Source organism: Stylophora pistillata, chromosome 7 (genome assembly GCF_964205215.1).
Source record: "Stylophora pistillata chromosome 7, jaStyPist1.2, whole genome shotgun sequence".
In the NCBI taxonomy this organism is placed as follows: Eukaryota; Metazoa; Cnidaria; class Anthozoa; order Scleractinia; family Pocilloporidae; genus Stylophora; species Stylophora pistillata.
The window spans coordinates 13,976,086-13,998,855 of record NC_142525.1 but is presented as its reverse complement, the minus strand read 5'-3'; the positions used below and the strand labels follow the sequence as shown (position 1 = coordinate 13,998,855).

At 37.4% G+C, this 22,770-nt stretch overlaps 2 protein-coding genes across 2 annotated transcripts; one reads left to right on the top strand and one right to left on the bottom strand.

Annotated features, from left to right (window-relative positions):
• Positions 1-670: 670 nt before the first annotated feature.
• LOC111341467 (uncharacterized) lies at positions 671-18,155 on the top strand. The gene is made up of 8 exons (XM_088728597.1): positions 671-764; positions 5,003-5,365; positions 7,128-7,382; positions 7,881-7,937; positions 9,066-9,230; positions 11,791-11,821; positions 17,095-17,236; positions 18,018-18,155. Exons 1-8 carry the CDS (start codon positions 719-721, stop codon positions 18,153-18,155), a joined length of 1,197 nt encoding a protein of 398 aa, XP_088584723.1. The 5' UTR covers positions 671-718.
• A 1,241-nt stretch (positions 18,156-19,396) lies between these two features.
• Positions 19,397-22,191, bottom strand: LOC148726735 (E3 SUMO-protein ligase ZBED1-like). Its single transcript, XM_088727782.1, has 3 exons — positions 20,524-22,191; positions 20,186-20,348; positions 19,397-20,075 (listed from the first exon to the last, which is right to left on the bottom strand). The coding sequence occupies exons 1-3, from the start codon at positions 21,882-21,884 to the stop codon at positions 19,587-19,589; spliced, it is 2,013 nt and encodes a 670-aa protein (XP_088583908.1). The 5' UTR covers positions 21,885-22,191; the 3' UTR covers positions 19,397-19,586.
• Between the last annotated feature and the right edge of the window lie 579 nt (positions 22,192-22,770).

The following is a 22,770-nucleotide window of genomic DNA, read 5'->3' as shown; positions in this document are numbered from 1 at the left end:
TGTGTAAATCGGTTTTTCTTCCACCGAAAAGCTGAAGTCAATGAGACTTTATCTACCTAGACACAAAGAGATTTAATGCGACTTTTATTTTTCGAATTCCTGCGTTTCTGCCGTGAAATTTACGACGAAAGTGTATTTTAGGATTTTGAACTGGTGCTGAATAAAATTCTTTCTTAGCCTAAACTTATAAATTCGTTTGTATCTGGCGCATGTCAAACCCATTTGCAGCTTAAAAGTCAAACAGGGATTGTCACTTACTAAATTGGCTTGCCATTAAGTCTTATGATCGCCTTCGTATAAAATTGTTTTTTTTGTTGTTGTCGTTTTACTAGTCCGCGTTTTACTAGTCCTCGTTTTACTAGTCCGCGTTTCACTAGTCCGCGTTTCACTAGTCCTCGTTTTACTAGTCCGCGTTTTACTAGTCCACGTTTTACTAGTCCGCGTTTTACTAGTCCGCGTTTTACTAGTCCGCGTTTTACTAGTCCGCGTTTTACTAGTCCGCGTTTTACTAGTCTGCGTTTTACTAGTCTGCGTTTTACTAGTCCGCGCTTTACTAGTCCTCGTTTTACTAGTCCAGTCTAGTCCAGTCTAGTCCAGTCCAGTCCTCGAAATACCATATGCCGCACGAGCCCGCGTTTCTTTTCTCGCGCAGTGCTACAAAGTAATGTAATCTGTGCAAAGCTGAGATTTTCATAGGGTACAGGTACTTCTTACAAATATGATTTACTTCTTCCTAGGACTTATGTTTTCACCCGCATTGACAGGTAATGACCTAAATAATTTATTGTAGACGTCAGAGAGTTGTAATCCAATGTTAATTCTCGCAGTAATGTTAGGGTATCCGGTCTTTTAGTCTAAGAGTCTTTTCGCCTTAGATCGTACGTCCATTTATTTATTTATTTATTTATTTATTACAATTTAATGGCATTAATAGTAATACATAACAACAAAACTAATATAAATAGCCATACGGATAATCTGTAAAGGAGTCCAGGACCCCATAAAGAACAGATCACCAATGAATATCTACTAAAATAAGTTACAAAGTAAAGTATAAAATCAAAATAAAATCAATAGTTCAATGATAATAACTAATTTAATGCACGATCCAGTAAACATTTCTTGACTCCCCGCTTGAAAACATCAACACTTGCTGCCTTACGAGTATCGTAGGGCAAAAGATTCCAGGAGTCAACTATCCTGTGAAAAAAACTATATTTAAGTGGATTTGTTCTAGCATATTTCTTCTTAAGAGATAAATCATCGTATTTCCTAAATGAATAATGATCCGCATTAGAATAAAAATCTACGTATGAATCGATATTGATGTTACTTATTCCATTGAGAGCTTTATATAAAAAAGTAACATCAGCTAGAAATCTCCTATTTTCTAGTGACATCAAATTTAGCTTCTTTAAACGAGTCTCATAATTGTCCTCAGTCTTTAAAATGAACTTGGTTGCTCTTCTTTGTACTTTTTCAACTTTTTCTATGTTCCTTTTGGTGTAGGGTGACCATACAGCAGAGCAGTATTCAACATTCGATCGAACTAACGCGCAGTAAAGAGTTCTCAGAGTCGTAGTATCATCCAGACCTCTACAAGTCCTTTTAATTAGCCCTAACATTTTGTTTGCTTTCGACACAATAATATCAATGTGCGAGTTCCAGATAAAATTGTCAGTAGTTGTAACTCCCAAGTCTTTGAATTCTCTAACTTCTTCCAAGAGAGAATTGTCCAAGGAATAATTAGAGACTAAAGGTTGCCTTTTCTTTGTTAATCTCATAACTTTGCACTTTTTGACATTAAAAGCCATGGCATTGCGAATACTCCAATGATGAAGATTATCCAGGTCCCGTTGAAAACAGAATTGATCACTAACATCATCAATGACTCTTGAAGTTTTACAATCATCAGCAAAAAGCGCAATGGTATTTCCAGGGAGAACAACATCGGGCAAGTCATTCACAAAAACTACAAAAAATAGCGGCCCCAGAATGGAGCCCTGTGGGACACCGGACGGAACTTCTAACCAAGTGGAGGAGACGCCATCCAACACAGTTCTTTGCCAACGATTACTCAAGTAACTCTCACACCACTGTAGTAGGGAGCCAGAAATTCCGAAATTACAGAGCTTCCGCAGTAAAATTGAATGATTCACTCTGTCGAAAGCCTTGGAGAAGTCCAGGAAAGCAACATCCACCTGTCGTCCCTCATCCAAAGCTGTGACCCACTGATAATGAGTGAGAACCAATTGTGACCCACAAGATTTCCCCTTCACAAATCCATGCTGCCACTCAGATAAATAGGGCGAAATATGCGCGTAAACAGCAGTATGCACAAGACGCTCTAAACATTTAGCTGGAATAGGTAACAGGGAAATTGATCTGTAATTTTCCACGAATTCCTTATCATTGTTCTTATGTATAGGAGTGATGTTAGCGGATTTCCACAAGGTGGGCATGACTCCTGAGCTTAGGGATAAGTTAAACAAGTGCGACAAGGGAACCGACAATTCCTTCGCACAGATTTGTAGAATTCTTGATGGTATATTATCCACACCGGGTGATTTATTGATGTCGAGCCTACTTAGAATTCCCTGCACTTCAAATGGTGTAGTTGTAACGTTCAGTAACAAATTTGGATTCACAACATCTGTAGTCGGACAGCTAACATCAGCTGAATCCTTTGAATAAATTGAGTGGAAGAACTTATTAAAAAGTTCCGCCTTGGAAGACGCATCTGTAGAACAAACATTATCATAAATTACAGTATCTGGAATTCTCTTAGTTTTAGATTTAACGGAGTAAAATTTCCAGAAATGTTTAGGGTTGTCCTGAAGTTTTCCAGACAGAGATTGAAGATAATTGTAGTAACTTGTATTAATAAGTCTCTTTGTTTTCTTTCTCAGCTCCTTGAATTTTAAGAATATGTCCGGTGAACCATTAGATTTAACTTGCTTCCATAATTTCCTCTTCTTCCTAATTAGTTTCATTATATCATTGCAAATCCAAGGAGGCCTAGAGCGACGCTTGAGTGTTATCCGGGGTATATGTTGATTGACAGCAGAAAACAGAAGATCCTGAAACTTTAACAGACCTGTATCGATACAGTTATCGCATGTAACTAGATTCCAGGGAATAGATTGTAAGGTCTCCTGCAAACCTTTAAAATCAGCCTTTTTGTAACAATATACCTTACGCTGAATGTTATTAGGCCTTCTCATCTCAGTACGAAACTTGAAGGTAAGGGGATGATGGTCTGAGTCAAATGCATGCGGATGCACCGCTACATCTTCAACCAAGATGTCATTATTGGTTAGGACCAGATCCAAAATATTGCCAGAAGGTCCAGGATTTCTTAGATCTCGAGTTGCATGTAGGTTCTTTTGTACCAGATAGAAATCATCCAAAATACTACAAAAATCCTTAATTCCAGGGTCTGACTTTATAGGGCATCCAAGATTCCAGTCAATGTGTGGAAAATTAAAGTCCCCAGTTACAACAAGATTTGAAAGACCAGTTCCTGAATATTTATCCAAAAACTCTCTGAATTGTGACAAAAATAACTCATCTGCGTCCGGTGGTCTATAAAATGCAGAAAGGAGTACACAAATAGTAGGATTTGGACGAATTTCAAGAGCTATCATCTCTAAATTAACCTCCAGGTCAGTCCTGCGAATACAAGAAATATGATTCTTGATAGCTATAAGCACTCCACCACCCCGCCTATTACATCTGTCCTTCCGAAAAATATTATAGCCTTCAAGCTTAAGTTCAAAGTCCTGATAGTTACTATCCAGCCATGTCTCAACTATGACAACAACATCAAACGAATCCATAAATAGCAATGCTTGTAGGTCAAAAACTTTGTTCCGTATACTTCTGGCATTTAAGAATAAAGCTTTGGGAAAAATATTTCGCACACCGTCAGTAGAACCTGAAAGTGATGACTGTAGACTGCCATTGGTATCTTCCATAGTAGATTCCTCGAAGAACGAATCGGTGAAATTAAATGGAAAAGTACAATCGGAACAGTACCAAGTTTCATCTGAGGATCCCAAATCAATATATGTTCTAATATCCAAGTTGATACACTTGATATGGTGCCATTTACAACAGCCATCCGTGGAGCAACAGCCATTCGTGGAGTGTCAAATTTTTTTGTCAAAGTTTCAACCTTATTTTAAATGAAATTGTAACGCAATATATTTTATTATATGGTGGCAACGATAAATACTTGCCGTTTAATTATTTCGCGCAAAAGAAATGGGAATATTAGGCTTGTTGTGAAGCGTCTGTTAGATGTAATGGACAACTAAGTAACTGTAAGGGAGATGACAAAACGCGGAGCCCTACTCCATGGAGTACCCTATGGAGTACCTAGATGGATTACCCCTAAAAGTCATGTATTGGTCAGATAGAATACTTTATAAAGATGGTAAGTCGTTTAGTTGTACACATCTTAATGTATTTGATCTTACTGGACTACTTTTTCAAGGATTACTAATTACAAATGATTTTTTTGTGGAATGTCAATCTGTTTAAAAAGATTAGTATAATTACAGACTTTATTTAAAAGTCCATCTTTTGGAAAAACCAGTGATTTGAGAGAGAGAAGAGAAGAGAGAATTCATGTTATTTATTGGGTAAAGGTTGTGATGGAATTCTTTGCCTAAACAATGCTGCCCATGCAGCCAGCAAAACAAGATGTATTTACAAAAAATTGCAACAAACCTTATGGGAGAATACTCATGCCCACTCTTGGAACCAATCTGATCACATGATTTGTCAAGTACCGCTTCCTCACGAACTGTTAAAAATGAATTGTACTTTTAATTATTAAGATCAGTTTTATATAGAAAGCAGCAGATTGCTGTATTGTTTTGAATATAAACTAACAATGTTTTAACTCAAAATTAAAATAAAGCTTTTCTTGTTTTCATGAAATCAAACTCATGTCATTGAATTATTGTATTATAACAGCAGTCTAACTCTCCTTCAGGTGGTGAAAGTGTAACATGGTATGAACCTGCTCCAGGAAAGACTACTTCTAACTCCTCTGAAGTTCTCCCACCTGGCATCGTACAGGTTAATGAAGGAGAACCTGCTACACTGAAATGGAACTATAGTCTGACGTTCAATCTAGAGCTTACTGTTGTGAGATTTAACAAAGCTGGGATTTTCACTGGTGATGTCAGTCCACAATTGAAGGAACGCTTTAGAGGAAGGTTCATGCCAGGAAGTGTTTCCCTTGATATTTTTAATGTCACTATGGCTGATGACAAAGAAAAGGGGAAATTTTCCCTGGAACTGATTGATCCTGACGGCAATGGTTGGAAACGAGAAATTGAGGTTGAAGTTATAGGTAAGCTTGAACGTGTTGCTGACTATAAGAAAGGCTTATTCCTTAGCACTGTACTGTTATCCAATTATATGCCCTCTGGGTCTTGTTTAAATGCAGTTAGAACTTGGAAATTTTAATTTTAGCTGACAACCCTTTTAACAATTTTCTTTGTTTGTTTAATTGATGATGTTTCAAAGTAATTAACCAAATACTATTGAATGTGAGACAAGGATTTTTTTATGGTACATGGACTTCTAAGTTCAAAGTAATTACTTGTTTGTCTTATGTCATTTGAGGGCCCATGTGAGTCAAACACCCAAATTACAGGAAACAAAAGGCTCAAAATTGAGATAAGAAAAAAACAAAATATAGCATGAGAGGATAACGTGGTGCTGTCTCCTATTAATACATTTTGCTTAATTCAAAAGTGATTTGATTTGGTAGTTATAATTACCTCCCATGGGTTTTATTTATTTAGTCCATCTGTAGATAAATATTATACTTGTAAATTGTCGTTAGATCTCCCCGCCTTGATTAGTTCGTAAGCTATTTGCGGGGAGAAACCAATGTACTTAGCAGCTATTGCTTTTGTACTTCTCCCTCATTTAAAGATTGCTTGGTGTTACAAAATGGTCACTATTTGTCCAGCAGTTTACATGACAGTATTCAATTCCTCTTGACAATTATTTTGATATTTAGTTTAAAGTCGCATGAACTCACTGCAGCAGCACCTTGTGATGGTTGCTGGCAGCAACCAGGGAAGATTTCTTAAAACCAGCAGCCCTTCTCCATTTCAGTGAGATTTTCTCACCATTCCTTGTGGGATTTCCTCAATTTCTTACTTTTACACACAACCTTCTTTTTTTCTCACCATCAAGGACTATTTTACATTTCAACTTTTGCACTTTACAGTCTACTTTATGTAACTGAAACTAGGAAATGTTTTTGGGGGATTAAAATGATGTTTGCTGCAAAAACCATTATGGGAGTTTTTTATGGTGACCTGTTATAATTAGCTATTCACAATTTGGCGGGCCTTAGTCCTAAAAGGAATAATTTCCAAAAAAGTTTTGTTAATAGCTCCTGTGGGTCTCAACATGAAGTTCTACAGAATAATTTCTTGGAAATGCAGCTGTTAAAATTATTATAGCAGAGCTCACAGCACACATGCAGCAATTAGCCCCATAATTATACAAAATGGTAGTAGTAACCAATCAAGCTGAAAAATTTGGACTTACGACCATACAGGTGTCAACCCGTACAAGGTGCTACTTTTGGCATGCACGGTCAACTGAACCGCTGGCATGCTAATGCCATGACTTTGTCCAGTTATGTAGTCAAGTAGTCAATGCACTGGGCTCCAAGTCAGATCACCCAGGTTTGAGTCCTGGCCAGGGCAAGGCATTGTGCCCTTGAAATGTGCAAGGGAAAAAATGTGAGCTCTGCTTTTAGGCTTGGCTAAATCTATATACTAATAGTGCTTTGAGTTTAAGATGAGGAAAGAATTAAAAAAAAATTTTAGTGGCCTCTTAAAGGTCTGCCAAATTTGCTAAGGCAGACATTTGTGCATAGTGAAGCAGTTGTAATTGATTTTGTCCCGGAGAGTTTTTGTATTTTTTACACAATCTTGAAGTGTGAATTTCGTCGTTTGCATGTGCCAGGCTCATTGCAAAGAACATTTAAAAGTCATGTTAAAGGGGTCATGATGCACCTGGCTTTTTATGTGCTCAATTGCAATTCAATTATCCTTGAAGTTTATTTTTGAATTTTTTATTGCTCTTAGTCCCTACGAAAGTCACCGGCATAAGGGGTGACCTGTCAGTTCTTGAAGGTGCCAATTTGCTGTTAACCTGCGAAGCATCAGGAAGACCCAAACCAAACATCACATGGACTAATAAAAGAAACAGTGGTGTGGTACAAGAAGGGAAGTTGCTGAATGTAACAAACATCAACAGGAATGATTCAGGAACATTTACCTGTACAGCAGACAATGGTTTTGGTGAACCACAGAGCCAAACAGTTTATGTTAATGTAACTTGTAAGTATGAAAGTTTGATACATTAATTCAACAATAAAGATATGGGTCATACAGGAATAGCAGCATTACATACAGGTTTCGTGCATGTAAATTTGCCACGTCACTGCTTGTAATTTACATGGAAATTTCGTGCACATGTAAATCACTTGAATGTGTACATAAAGCTTAAGAGAAAGTACTACCTCAGAATTGAATTAAATTACACATGATAACTGCAATGACAACCATAATTCAAAAGCATGCAAATTATGTCAGGGAAATCATACCTCTTTCCTCTGCTTAAGGTTCTTGTTATTGTACTGTCTTGACTTCCAGTTTTTATTCATCTCATGGCTGTGATATTTTCCATTTGCACATGTGAAATCTGACAGAATAACATACCATAGAAATCACTCAAGTTGGATGCCAAAAACCAGCTTTAAATAGATTATTTGAATTGGGAAGGACAGTCACGGGCCTGTAGTTAAGCTTCATTAATTCATCTCAATTTTTAACCAGGTGCAGAGGAAGATACTGCAATTATATCGTCTGTGGATCCAGTGAAACATCCACAAGGTAAGTGACTTTGTTTAAGCCTAGAAATTAGCAATCATTTTGATAAATCGTACTTATGTTTTATGTTTATGTTGTTATGTTTATGTTTTTATGTTTATGTTTATGTTTTATGTTTTACATTTATGTTTTATGTTGGGTAACTTCTTGTGTTTCTCACTACACTTCTTTTGTGTGCCAGCCTTCCTAATTACCTTACAACAGAACAGAGTAGCTCAGTCAAGGTTTCTTTATTTCTTCGCTCTGTAGCTTTCCAATAACCTTGAATATACTTTATTTGGTCACACATGCAACAGTAACATTCACATAATAATAACCACTCACTTTTTAGAACAAACATTTATGTTAGTTCCCATAATAATAATAATAATAATAATAATAATAATAATAATAATATTGATAATAATAATAATAATAATAATAATAATGATGACCTTTATTAGCATACTTCCACATAGTGTCTCTTGGCAACTAATATACATAATACTTACAATAATTCAAAATTGATGAAATAGTGAATAATAAAAACTATACTAGATTATCCATTGCACGTCAGTATGTGTCTCTTAAGATTTATAGAAAAAAGTGCATGGTCACTGCAATTCCTTAGCTTCGCAGGAGTTTATTAAAAGCTTTTGCAGCTTGATCTTGTAGAGTGTTCTTCTCAATTTTGTTAGCAAGTTGTAATTTTGGTGCAGCTAATGACCTAAGACTATATCTATTTACGACGTGTTAGTTGAGTTTTAGTGGAGAGTCCTCATTGTATAATGACTTCTGCGCTAGCATAGCTATATTAAATTTTAAACACTCTTTGATTGTGAGCCAACCTAACTTTCTAGCATCCTGGAGTCCAGCAAATTTAGTTAACACGAAACCTACACACATGTTCTGTACTCTTTGAAGACGTTTGGTCTGGTACTCTGGGAGAGGACTAAACACAACGTTACAAAGTTGTGTTTTCCCATGTGTGAATTCTCATCTTTAATGTTTTACATACAGTAAGGATTTATCGTTTTATTACTATTTACATTTCTCATAAAGCAGAATTGGACAATTTATTATTAAAAAATAGGTGTGGTAGAATTCCTTTTCTAGAAACATGCAAATGATCATTGGTGTTTTTTTTTCTAGGGTTAAAGTTGTGGACAATTAGCCTCATCGTGGTTTTGGTGCTGCTCTTTCTTGTCTTGGTTGTTGGAAACATGTGTTGCTGGTGCTTCAGCAAAACAATTTGTGTTGCTTCGGTTATTCGATTTATCCGTAAATGTGTATGCAGGGAAACTCAGGAATTTAAGAGTAAGTATTGCACATTATTTTTTTCTCAGTTCGTGAGCGGGCAGTATTCTCCCCATCCGGCCCGCTCACGGCGGGTGGTATCCGTTTCGCTTGAGTAATTTTGCAGAACATCTCAAGCTTCGTTGCAATTGTTCACAAAATTAATACATTTCATTTTGCCGGCTGGGCAGAGCTTTTGAGCAAAAACTTTGGTCACGACCTCTTGGCGATAAACAATATTAATTCTTTCTTCTCTCTCGCTTTCAAATCACTTTGGTTTTTCAGCAAAAGTTGATTTCGAAGTAAATTTTGTGGTACTACATTTGTTTTTAAAAATATTGAAAGGCGGCTTAAAAACAATTTCTTATTCAATGATCTTCAAAAAAAGTAACTCAGAAAGTTAAAACGAGAGGTAGATACAGTTAACAATTACGTTAATCAGTGTGACTCTCATTCGTTATTATCTGTCAGGGAATTCTTCAACACAATTTGTTCGTTTGTGAAACGTTGTGGGAAGTTTTGAGTTCTATATATAAATACACCTTCGCCTATTCTTTGCAAGTCACTGGAATTTGGACATTTCTACCGTAAATTTCACAATAGTAACCGAAGGAATTCGATGAATAAAAGTCGCATTAAATCCCCTTGTGTCTAGCTTGAAAGAGTCTCTCTGACTTCAGCTTTTCGGTAGAAGAAAAACCGATTTACACACACCATTGCAGAAAACAAATAAGCAGACTGACAACTCCAAAACACACATTTGCATTTACTTATAATTTGACTTTTCCGTGACATTTTAAAACGGAATAGAGGTAAATCTTCAAAGATTAATCGTCTTTGGAAATAAACAAGACTTTCCGTAAGATCTCCGAGTGTTTTTTTTTTACGAGAAAATCGTCGCATGGTCATTTAACTCGTGCGTGTTTGTCATACCAGTACTGTTGTTTATTCAAAAGCGTGCGCTTTTTTTCCGCTTCAATTGACAGGTGTCACATCGTGACAGTTACTTATCAAAAAATGTTTCAAAGTTTACTCGGAAGCCTTTTAAGTTACAGTTACAAATAAAAATATTTCGGTGAAGACAGGGTCTAAAAGTACTTACGAGTGACCACGAGTGATCACCAGGAGTACATGATGTCGAGTCTATGGGGGAAAAAGTGTGACGAGAGGAGCACTTCATCACCATTCCCAATGATTTATTAATAAGAAACAACTGACTCCATAGGAGAAGTGCAAAAATTAACTAAATAGAAGTAATATCGCCTTGAGTTGAAAACGCCAAACTGAAAGGGACATCAATGTGTTGACACAGAAATTTATTAGGACTTTAAGATAACTTGCTTACAGTAATACAGCCTTCAAAAGTTATTAAGTCATACAAAATTATAGATATACAATGCCTACCCCAGTCCCGTAGAAAATGATTATTACTTGACGGCTTTAATTTGTTCGCAAGTCCAATGTCCAATAAAACAGAATAAAATAAAGTGTTGGGTGGGATGGGAGGGAATTTGAAAAGAAAACTTCACGACCGAGATTGTGCTGGCCTCGAAGAAAAAAACACTGATGAAGCACGTGGGAATGCAAGTTATTGAACATTGCAGAGTGACGTGTGATTGGTCAAATAAACAATGAAGGGTTCGTAACTTCAGCTCAAGAGGTTGCACGTGAAAATTACTGGGCATCGGACAAAGCTCAAACACGAGTTGTCGATTAACTAAAATTTATTTCCGGTGATCAATGAATTAAGATTATTTTTTGGAATTTTTTTCAATTATCAGACGTATGCCGCGGAAAATATTAGTCTCCTTTCTAAAAGGTATTTGATGAAATGCTGTGAATTTGACTGCGTAATGACGTCATAATAACAAAACTGAGATATTTTGATTTTAATCTCACTCGTGGTCACTCGTAAGTACTTTTAGACCCTATCTTCGGTGAAAGCTTTCTCTTTAATTTGAATAACGTCTGTTTTCTTTATTATCCACTCACTGACAAAATGTTAAGTTTATGGAGGATCTTCCCGTGATTAAACTCGTAACTGTAGCCTACATCATTCGGGTTCTTTTGGCAATCACTTTTTATGTGTTAGAAAAAAATAAAAATGTTATTCACCAGCATAGGTCGGTCCGTATTGGGAAAAACTGTGCCCTCTGTCTTGAGTACCGCCTACGGCCTCAGGCGGTATCCAAGACGTCGGGCACAGTTTTTCCCAATACGGACCTCCCGAGTGGTGAATAACAGATATTTATTATCTCCATTGGGAATTTTAACTGATGTCAATCAATCTCGTTAATTCACTAATACTCTAACTTTGCATAAGATATCCACAAGTTCACCGTAGTATTACTTTGATTTAGTTTTGGGTTTACTTTTCACTGTACATCTTTAATTGTTAGAGATGTAATCAAAATGAATAAGACAGCTAAACTCTTGAATCATCTACCCAAAGCTCATGTTTGAATGTCCACTGGATAAAGCAAAAGAAACAATCATAGAAAGAAGCAGCAATAACTTATGCTAAACCTAAACAGTATAATTATGTACTAATTTATATACTGGTCATTTTTTTTAATGCTAGTCAGTTTTGATGGAGGCAACGACTCGGAGATGTAAGTATTGTATACTTGCTGAATATTTTTTCTGTGACCAGGATGACAGGCCTTTCTTTACTTAGTTTTTAATTTGCTTTGAATGTATATTAATGGACACTTATGACTCTGCCTCCGCAGTTATAAAATGTTTAAAGTGCTACTGAGACAAAAGAAATTTTTTATGCCGACAATTTAAGTTTAGATCCTAAAGAAAAAGAAAAAAATACAATTCAGACCTATCGCGGCAAGAAAAGGCCAAAACATTTTCGATTAAAACTCACTAAATTTCGTCCGCCATTGCTGAACCTACAACTACTGAGCCAACGATAATTTCCAGCGTCCTTCACCATTTTGACATCATATTATTCCTTTCTTCGAAGCATTGTCGAACTAAACAGTAAATTCAGTAGCGATCTTGCTCGAAAATCGTCGCTATTCTTTATTTTAAACGACGGCAATGGTTCTGTTTCTTCCGATGAGGGGTCTTTGAATGATTGTTGTAGTGTTGAGGAGAAATATTGGATATATCGCGCTCCGTGCGACGAAGAAGTAGAGCGACGTGCAACCGAGGAAGAGGCCGTCGCTTGTTAGGAAAACATTTAAACGTGGCTTGTGAAGAAATGAGGGAGCTAGAGCTTCAAAAGCGGCTTACTGGTAACGCAGAAGTTCATAATACAAATTTTAGCACATATGTTCTTAGTTAAGCTTTTGTAGCGGGATGAAAATAGCTCTTGAAAGGCTCTATTTATTGTTTTAAGGTGTCCTCCTTGGAAGTTCAAATCTTTTCCCTTTGTCATGCAATGTCTGTAGGCCGTTATGCAACGCTTTTCGTAGCGAAACTGTGGTATACCATGGTTTCGAAGAAAATCAATAGCCTGTTTATTTCTATAAATTGTGTTTTACTTACTACACATTACTATGGACTCGCGTTTGTGCAGCTTTTCATCTTCGGAAAACAATCAGAATGCTGCTAAACTTTTACAAAGGACTACTTTTTTTATTCTCAGGGAACAAAAGTATTTCTTCCATACTGTTACTGTGACACCCAGAAACTGTGAACTCCAGAAATACGTAATGTCCTATGTAATGTCCTTACAATTCTAGACAACTAAACAACAGCAGTTGGGAGTTTGCACACTCCTTAATATTCTGTTGAACTACATGTATACACAACTGTCCTGTGAAAATCAAATCAAAGTGTTGGTAGCTTTCTTAGTTTCATAGTAATAAGTAATTAAGCAGTGTGGTCCTGTAGTTTACATGGTTACTTGGCCTGCTACAAATCTGTAGTTTACCACCTTCTCTAACCTTTGATTTTCCAGGGTCTGTCTTCTACAAATTATTTGTATTTGATTGTGCTCCCAAAAATTTAGATCAGAGGAAATAAACCTTAACAAAGGTTAGATTAAGTTTACTGTAAGGTAATTATGTTCCAAAACATTTGGTGAAGCAGGAAAATTCTAATATTACTATTGAGTAATTCATTTGTTTATTTCTTTGAAACCTTGTTTATCCACTGTATTGTGGGGTTGCCAATAATGGATGTAGTGAGAAAACCTCTCAAGGAATATTAGAGAGCTTAAGCATCAGACGTTCTTGAGGTCACGAACGCCTACCGGAAGTCATTAGAGGAACTATGTACATACTGCGCATGTCATGACGTTCGCGTGGTCACGTCGCAGACGCCACAACGCCACTTTTCAGGTTGAAGATAGGACGCCACAAAAATATGCTGTTATTTTGTTTATAGGAGACAAATTATTAACTCAAAACCATAAAAAGCTCTTCTGCTTTTCATTAAGTGGTTAAAAAACGTTTTCGTAGCGCGTGAAGTGGTTTTTGCTTAATCGATAGATTAAACGGGATTCGACAATGGCAGACAATCTTCTCGCCAAGTCTGGGTGAGTTAAGTCATTTGATTTCATGTCCATTTGAATCATCAAATGCAGAACTAAGAATTTTTTAAACCGGGTTTAAGCTTATCACAAATTAGTTTGAGCGATAATTTAGAATTAAGACACTTAAGCGACATTTAGATACAATAACAAAGTGCAAAATGAGATAGATGATTGTCTTTCTGCATCGGTTGTATTTTGTAACTGCACATTGTGTAACGTATGCATGCCTGCTAGGTTTTGAGCAACCGACTACAAACATAAGAATAACAAATCTCGCTGTGGTTAACGAATTTAGAAAAAGAGAAATGGTCCTCCATGCATCCAGATCATGCACTGAAAACTTCATGCTCGCTCGTTTGTTCGCATTGTTTACACAACTATGAAGTGGTAAATTTCAAGTCGCCTAATAAATATGAAAGACGAATTATTCATTCTGTCAAGAGAGTGGGGTAAAGAAACTTATTCCCTTGCTCATTAAGGTCATATCTCTAGCATCTTTTGGTAAAGACATGTTAACACGGGTAGAAGTCCGTGTCTGAAAAACGTCGACTGCTTAACCTTCCTATTTCGCACCAAAAACGAAGGCCTCGATCCAGTCTTACGCGGCTTCTCTGCCGTTCGTGTTGTCAAGAACGTCTGGTGCTTAAGCTCTCTATTGTCAAGGGTCACCACTATAAACAAATCATAGTTTTCTTTTGCTTCTTGTTTCACAACGGAGTCCTTCAAATCCAGGCTGACAAGCACAAACATAACTGTTCACTCTGTCAGTACAAGTACCACTGTTTACACAGGGATTATTGAAACACTCATTGACAGGGCTGTGCTCTAGCAGCGCCCGGTGGCCCCTGGTGCCTTACTTTTGCTCTTGGGCGACTCAGGAATCTTAGGTTTTTCATACAAAGTATATGCTGGGCACCCTGGATTTCACACTTTCAGAGCACTAGGCTCCCTTCAATTTTTCTTAGAGCACAGCCTTCATTGATATCATCAAAACTTTTGTGTAGCTTGCTCTTCTGACCCCTTGTCAAGCATCAGGTGTAATGCACCTGGTGTACTATTTCTTAAGCTCATTGGCCCCTTTTTTTAATATCTTCTGTTGATATGGTTATCAATTAGAGAATGTATCAAGATAATGAAATGAGAAAACAAAAAGGAGTCTGATCACACATGATGCACATTTGTTTTTACAGGGAAGCATTTGTGTAAGTTGGTATGCATCTGCTTGATCTATGCAATGAGCAAAACTTCATTATAATTTAGTGCTACCCTGGCCTGTCATGACACTTCCTTTACATCCTTGTACTTTGGGCAGGCTACCCAAAGATGTGGCTGGCCGTGATTTTCCACCTTTGTTTCCCTTCAAGCTGCCAGTGATAAGTAATTTACTACCAAATTGTTTCTAGAACCAAGAATTAGAAAACAGGATAAGTAAATAAATGTACATGTTCTAACTTTTCACTTTTGAAATATTAGTGTGGCTATGCTATGCATATCATGGAGGAAGAACGTTGACCTGCACCCAAAAATATAATTACTCCTGATAATTTTTTTAGTTCATGAAAGTATTCTGTTTTAAACAAAATAGTACCTGGTGCGTTGCTGTTCATATACAGTGAAATAAACTGCCTGTACTTTGCTTCATATGAAATTTCGTAAATCTGCAGAGTATAGATATGAGCTGGTCTACATCTTTGGGGCAAATTGGTTAACCACAGAATGGTAGCCCGACAGAAAGCTTGTCTTCTCAACTGCAGAGGCCTTCTCCATGGCTTTTGCCAGGCCTAGTTAAGTTAGGAATGTAGGCAATTTTTCGTAATCCTGCAGTAATATAGAGCTACTGATATTCATGGATTGAAAGCAATTTTTAAAAGGAAAAGTAGGACTTTATTCCAGCAGAACAAATTTTTTTGTGCACAAATCTTACAAGGCGGATTCTGAGTCTTAGAAAATAAATAAATAGATAACAAAGAAAATCAAAACAACTTTAACTCACGGAAAGTTCAATCGCTGCATGTTCTCGAGGTCTAGGAAACGTGAGGTGAGAACGAACGGAACGATCACGATCTAACAACACTCGCCCTTTGGCGACTTCTTGAAGACATGGCCCGCTGAAAAGTGTTTTCCATATTCTAGGAAGGGCACCCGGGCAATCCTTTTTCATGCCTAATCTACGTCGATACTCCTTTCGGCTGGAGGTTTGAGCAATGCAGGCGTACGAATGCCATCCAATGGCTTTCGTAACTATTTCGTTTGGCCTATGTAGCCATATTTCAGCATTCATATTGGAGAATAATTGCTCAATCCTGCATAACAACTCTAGGGTGCCATTTCCGGCCTCAAAACGACGATTAGACTCTCCTAAAACTATTCAAGTACAACAATCTCTGTCTGTTTCTTGTTTTTTGAGCCTGCGCAAAAGTTTAAGGGGATAATTTGAATATATCAACAAAGTTGAAATGGTAAATTGGCCACCGTTACGATTATAAAAGCTGACGTTTCGAGCGTTAGCCCTTTGTCGGAGCGAATAGGGGAATTGTAGGTTGTGTGTGCTTTTAAAGGCAAAAAAAGGAGCTACGTGATTGGTGGGAACATGGCAACGAGAAAAACACGAATAAATTAGTGGAATGAAAAGCGTTCGTTGATACCTGTGGGATTTAGACTGCCGGTTTGAAAGATGAGCCTTAGTTCAATAGTTTTCCGACTTTCCGTGCTACCTAAGTGTAAGGAAAGACCGCAGATTACCATGTGTTGCTTAGAATGGTTAGGTAAATTCACTAATTTATTCGTGTTTTTCGCATTGCCATGTTCCCACCAATCACTTAGCTCCTTTTTCTGCCTTGGAAAGCACACAAAACCCACAATTCCCCTATTCGCTCCGACGAAGGGCTAACGCTCGAAACGTCAGCTTCTATAATCGTAACGGTGGCCAATTTATCATTTCAACTTTGTTGATATTTTCAAATTATTTCGTTACCCCCACCGACGCAGCCCCAAACAGTTTCTTTTGAAACTATCAGCCTTTATTCATTTAAAGGGATAATATGACGTCACGGACTAACACGCGGTCATTTCGCAGTTTGAGTAATGGCGGACGTTGAATCGAGGAAAACAAGTCTAAAAAAAAAACAATTCCACTTCGAATTTTCATTCCAGATTTCGTGAGAGTGGTAAGTAGCCGGTAACGATTCTAAAAAGTGAAAAATCTGGCAAACGCTAAATTTGGTCTCAGTAGCACTTTAAGCATATATTTTTTTTCCCCGCTTTGTTCTTTTTATTAATTTTCTTCACAATGTTCATGTAGGTGTATTTTCAGACGAGGATTTTTAAATTCATTTTCAATGCAAATGAAAAGTTTTTTTTTTAACTGTGATATCTCAAAAATTCTTATCTTAGACCAAACCATTGTACAATGTTGCATTTCACCTCCAACCATCGAGCGTCCAGTCTATCGTCTTTGCCTCCAGCGACTTCTAAAGTTGCAAGTGAAACAGGAGATCCACTACCACAAATTGTAGTTGTCGATCAAACCAAGAAGGTAAGTTTTCGAATCGAAATTTGCGCGATAGATTGGACAATTTACGAGACCGCTATTGCTTTAAACTCCAAATTTCACGGGTCAATTCCCTGGGGACGTTAGAGAGCCTCAAAAATTTGAAAGAAAAATCGTTCCTCCCGAACATTTTCGAGGAAACTTTGAGAAAATTCGTGCTTCATTATTCACGCAAACCATATTAGGAAAGGGCTAACTACCCTTAACAAAACTCATGGACTTTCCTGATTTGATCCAGTCTCCAACCAAACTGCAACGATAGCGACCTTGTTATTTCCTTCAGTAGTGAGGCAATGAGCAATTCGAGTGCAATGTCACAAAAGAAATCAGTCATTCAGCAATCCAGAGAGCCTTAAGTCAAACTAAGGAAAAAAACCACACTAACCACCCCAAACGATAAATTCCACTTATTCTGTTAAAGAAAAAGGACGGACCAGAAAAATAATTCCTCCATGCCATTTGGCAATGAATGGAATGATAAGGAGATTTAGGCAGTTAAACATTTGCTTTTGTCTGTGTTATGATGGAAAACATAGCTTTGGTGCCGTTTTTGTGGGTAAATATGGTCAAACTTGATAACAAGCCTAGGCACTCGCTGAGTCTGTAGCTTACTGTCATCTACATCATTTGAAAGGTCACAGTTTTGTTAAGATTTACTCCAAATTTATGTATTTATTCATGTTTGTTGATGACCTGCTGTCAGAAGAATGTCTAAAATTGTCTTGTTCGTTCAACCACAACTTGTTCTTCTTTGTATTGCTGGCAGACACCTAAACCCGGTGAGCTTCTTTCTGTTGGAGTTGGTGGACCGGACAGTACCATTCGCAGGGAAACACTGCCACGCGTTAGTGGTGGGGATGCTGTTAATGTAGAAATTTGCAAAACTAGTTTCGTGAATATGTGAACATAAGCATATTCCATGTAGCAACGTACGAAAAATACCTTTTTGATACCGGGTTCTTTTTCTTTAAAGAAAGAATCAAGGATCAGGAAACAATTTAGATTCTTTTTCTTTTTAGAAGCTTGTGTACTATCTGTGATCATTCCTCAAACTTAGAAAACAGGGAACACCATTGATTCTGCGGGAACGTTCACAATGTTAGTAACTTAGGAGATCTAGAAGCGCTAGAATACAAGAGAACCACCAACTCATCGATGTGGCTCTCAGCTTGATAATCCTATAAATGTTATAATATGACGGCACACTTACATTTTTCTTGATGTTCATGGTTTTCTAAGCTTGACAGTAAATCACTTTTGCGTAATTTGGAAGAGTAGAGTGTCGTTCAGCAGTTTTGTATGCACAGGTGGTTTAAATTGATCAGCAAGCTTACAGTTGCCCCTTTATTAACTGGTTAGTGTATAAAAAATTAGATTAGATATTCTAGCGGAACCGCTACTGTTTTTTCAAATCATATGTTAATGAAAGTCTGAGTATGTTACTGTTTTTAGAACGTCTTTATAGGAGCTTGCACAGCACATTGAACATATCAGAGAGCTTTCCTCGATTTATTGCGTTCAATTACTGTAAAAGTGTTTTTGTGTGGCTTACACAAAATGTGTAGTCACACTATAGCTCGATCGGATTTATTTATTTAATTATTTATTTATTTGTCGACGAGAGTCAAACGCATGTCACGTGGTCTAGTGTCGGACGCCTTATTAGTCTGAGTTAGCCATCTTGATTGTAAGCGTGGTCTCGAGTAATTTTTTTTCAGGTGATCGTTTGACGAGTTAATTCTCACACAAGCCATAGCACCCAGATCCGGCTTGTGTTATAACTGCAGCTTCTGCAAGTTATAACTTGTGTTATAACTTGTGTTATAACTTGTGCACCCAGATCCGGCTTGTATTATAACTGCAGCTTGTGTAAGTTATAACCGCTATCGCACTCATCGCTTCGCGATTCGTGCGATATCGGTTTTCCGCGTGAAATTTAACGTGGAATTCACTCGTCAAGCAGTGAATTTTTCTATAAAATCTTTTGAAAACAGTGAAGATGGACAGTATCGACGATCTTGTCAAGTCGATGAGTTTACCCGACAAATTTTGATAGCATGTTAAGTAGGGGTGTAACGATTCATGTTTCTTTCGATTCGATTCGATTTCGATTATTGCCTTTCGGTTTCGATTATTTCGATTCGATTATGCAAAATATTAATGATTTTTAATTCTTGCAAGATGATACACAATGTAACAACATACAACCCTAAACTCTCAATGTGAGGATACAATAGTAACAGGAACATTATTAATCTATTTCAAGGATGCAATAACAAATAAAAAACATGCAATTTGTCAGTGTTCTTTTTTGAGTTCTTTCTAGAATCTAGATCTAGTGCACTCTCATATTTTTCTGTAAAAAAAGTAACTTGTCTACATGATCACTATGCAAACATGACCTCTGAGCAGACACAATGTCCCCTGCAGAAGAGAAAACCCTCTCACTGGCCACTGATGTGGCAGGGACACATAGATATTTTTTGGCCAACTTTGACAAAATGGGATATTTCAGCTCATTTGCTTCCCACCACAACAATGGATTAGAGTTCAAAGGCATGGTTTCTTCAACTTTGTAATTAGCCAACTCTGACTCAACTAACTGAAACACTGACTTCCCAGGATGAACTTTAGTTATAAAAACATCTCCAAAAAGATCATCCAAGGCAGATTTCCTTTTCTTTTCTGGTGGGGGATCACTTGTGAGGACAACAGTTGTGTCTCCACTGGAATTTGAATGTTCACCCTCCAGAGTTGGTAGACTTGGCAAATTGGGCAGCTGTGGCTGTCCCTGCGCACTAGGCTGGTCTGCTTCAGTCTTCACCTATGAACAGAAAAACACTCTATTATCATTTAATATGTTTGTAACTCAACTCAGTACCGTCAGTACAAGCAGTAAATGTTGGCTGTTAAAAATTTCCAATTTTTACGAACCTGAACTGAATTTTGTTGTTGCTCATTCAGTGAGACTGCTTTCAAGGTAAGTGCAGTGTAGACATCTAGTTTCTCGGTTTCATCAAGATATGGCATGGATCTAAACCTTGGATCTAAACAGGAACTCTCCTTCAGAAACTGCAATGTGTCAAGGTCTGTATATCTAGAATATGAGAACAATTTGTAAACTACATTTTGCAACTCAAATAGCACTGCAGCATGTTTATTTGCGACAGAAAGCTCTAACAAAAACCTTTATTGGGAAGACTCTTTATAATTTGGATATAATAATTATTATTTAATCTGTAGACATACTAGACAAACAGTTGTTTCCAAACCTAGCATCCAAATCCTTTGCAATAGCTGTTTTTACTTCTTTAACAAGCATAATGTCATCATCTGAAACTTTCAACTGCTGAATCAGCATCTCCTTCAGAGGGTGAATCATGGATACTGTAGGCGTCTTCTCATCACAAAGGATAGTAGTAATGGTCTTGATTGGTCCCAGTACATTGATGACACTCTCTGCTGCAGAGATATCATTTTCTGACAGGAAATGAACATCTTTGGCATTTTTCTTGACATCCTTTGTCAAGAGGACAGCTTCAATTGCTGCCTGTTGCTCTAAAAACCGCTGCACCATGTCATATGAGGAGTTCCACCTAGTTGGTACATCATTTATCAACTTGTGTTGTGGCAATTCCAATAAAGCTTGTTTTGATTTCAAAACTGCCATAGCTGTTGTGCTCCTATGGAAAAAGCTTGCTATGCGCCTTATCCTTCCAAGAAGCCTGTCCATTTGAGATACCTTAAGTCCTTTTTGGGTTGCCAGATTGATTGTATGGGCCACACATCCAACATGTGGTGAAAGTTCAGCTTGCTTTGCAGCATTCACTATATTGCTGGCATTGTCAGATGTCAGAGATGGATTCTGTTCATATCTTTGTAAATTCCACTCAGATATAGCTGAAGTCAGTATATTTGATAAGTTTTCCGATGTATGTGACACATCCATTCTTCTTGTTTGCAAAACATAGTTTTTAATGTTCCATTCTTGGATGAAATGTGCGGTAACTGTTATGTAGCTTTCGGTTGATCTAGATGTCCATCCATCACTTGTTAAAGCCACGAACTCGGCACTTTTAAGGTCTGATTCGACTTCTGCTTTGACTTCTTCGTAAAGTTTAGATATCACCTTCTCAGAAAAATGAACTCTGCTTGGTAAGTCATACCTTGGCTCCAGAACGTTGATCATGTGTTGAAACCCTTTATTTTCCACAACTGAATAGGGCCTCATGTCCTTTGCAATGAAAACTCCAATAGACTTCGTTATTGCCGTTGCTCTGTTGCCCGACCGCGGCAACTTATTCTTCATAACATCCTGAATTTTTGACTGTCCTGTTCCAGTACTGTTTTTGGTACCCGGTGAAGTTTTTGCCGTCTTTGACTGCAACACTTCTGACTTTTCATCAATACTGTGTTGACTTTTTAAGTGAGCGCTCATGCTTGAAGTCGAACCGGCACAATACTTGAAAGTTGCGAAGCAAATTTTGCAGATAGTTTTAGACTTGTCTGTTGTTCCGTCTTTAGTCGGAAAACCATAATATTTCCACACTGCGAATCGAAAAGAAGCAGGCGGATTCACAATCGCTTGGCCATTCGTCGCCGTGTTGTCCGCCATGTTTGTGAGCACGCACATGGTTTGCCTTATTTGGAAATTCTCAGGGGGTGGTAGAGGGGCAACATTTTTACCCCGGGATTTTTACCAAGCAACATGGCGCAAGAACTGCAAATTAGCGTCTTTGATCGATTGTCAATGAAAAACGAACATCTTATTGAGATCTGGATTCTAAGTTTACAATATAATGACTCACTGAGGGCACTTTTGGAAAGGTATGCAAAAAATCGAACCAAAATCGAAACGTGGAATCAAATAATCGTGAATCGAACCGAACGGTCATAATCGCGATTAATCGAGAATTCGATTAATCGTTACACCCCTAATGTTAAGTTGACCATTTACATGATGATGTCAAGTTCACCTTTTCATTTCATGTCTCTACATAGCTTAAATTTGGGAAACACAATGGCATGAAATAACAATATCAATAATAAGAAAACTTGAAAGATTCTGGTACTTTAAATCATATGAAACCATCATGCGCTTGCCTGTACTTTGAACTCTGGTGTGTTTAGGTTATGTCTCTAATTACTGTTCCTGAAATCAATTACGGTGACACTTATCTCTATTGATCTTTCTGTTAAATAAAACCTCCAGGTCAAATTGTGAGTTTTCTTGGGTTAAAAAGTATTAGCAGTTTTAATGTAATGTTACTTCAGAGTACTACCCAACATATGACTCATTAAAGTGTGGCTTGTGTTCTGATCTTGTTATGCATCTATCTTTTTTCCCTAGATTCTTCCATTTGCAACCCCATATCCACCTACCTCAACTAAATTTTCCCGTGTTCTTCATTGAAAATACAGTCCCACAAAACCCAAATACAATAATTAGAGTAAACATTTTGCTCCCAACCAACTGAAAATAGAAATTTGTGCCCTAATGGTAATAGAAACCTACAGTC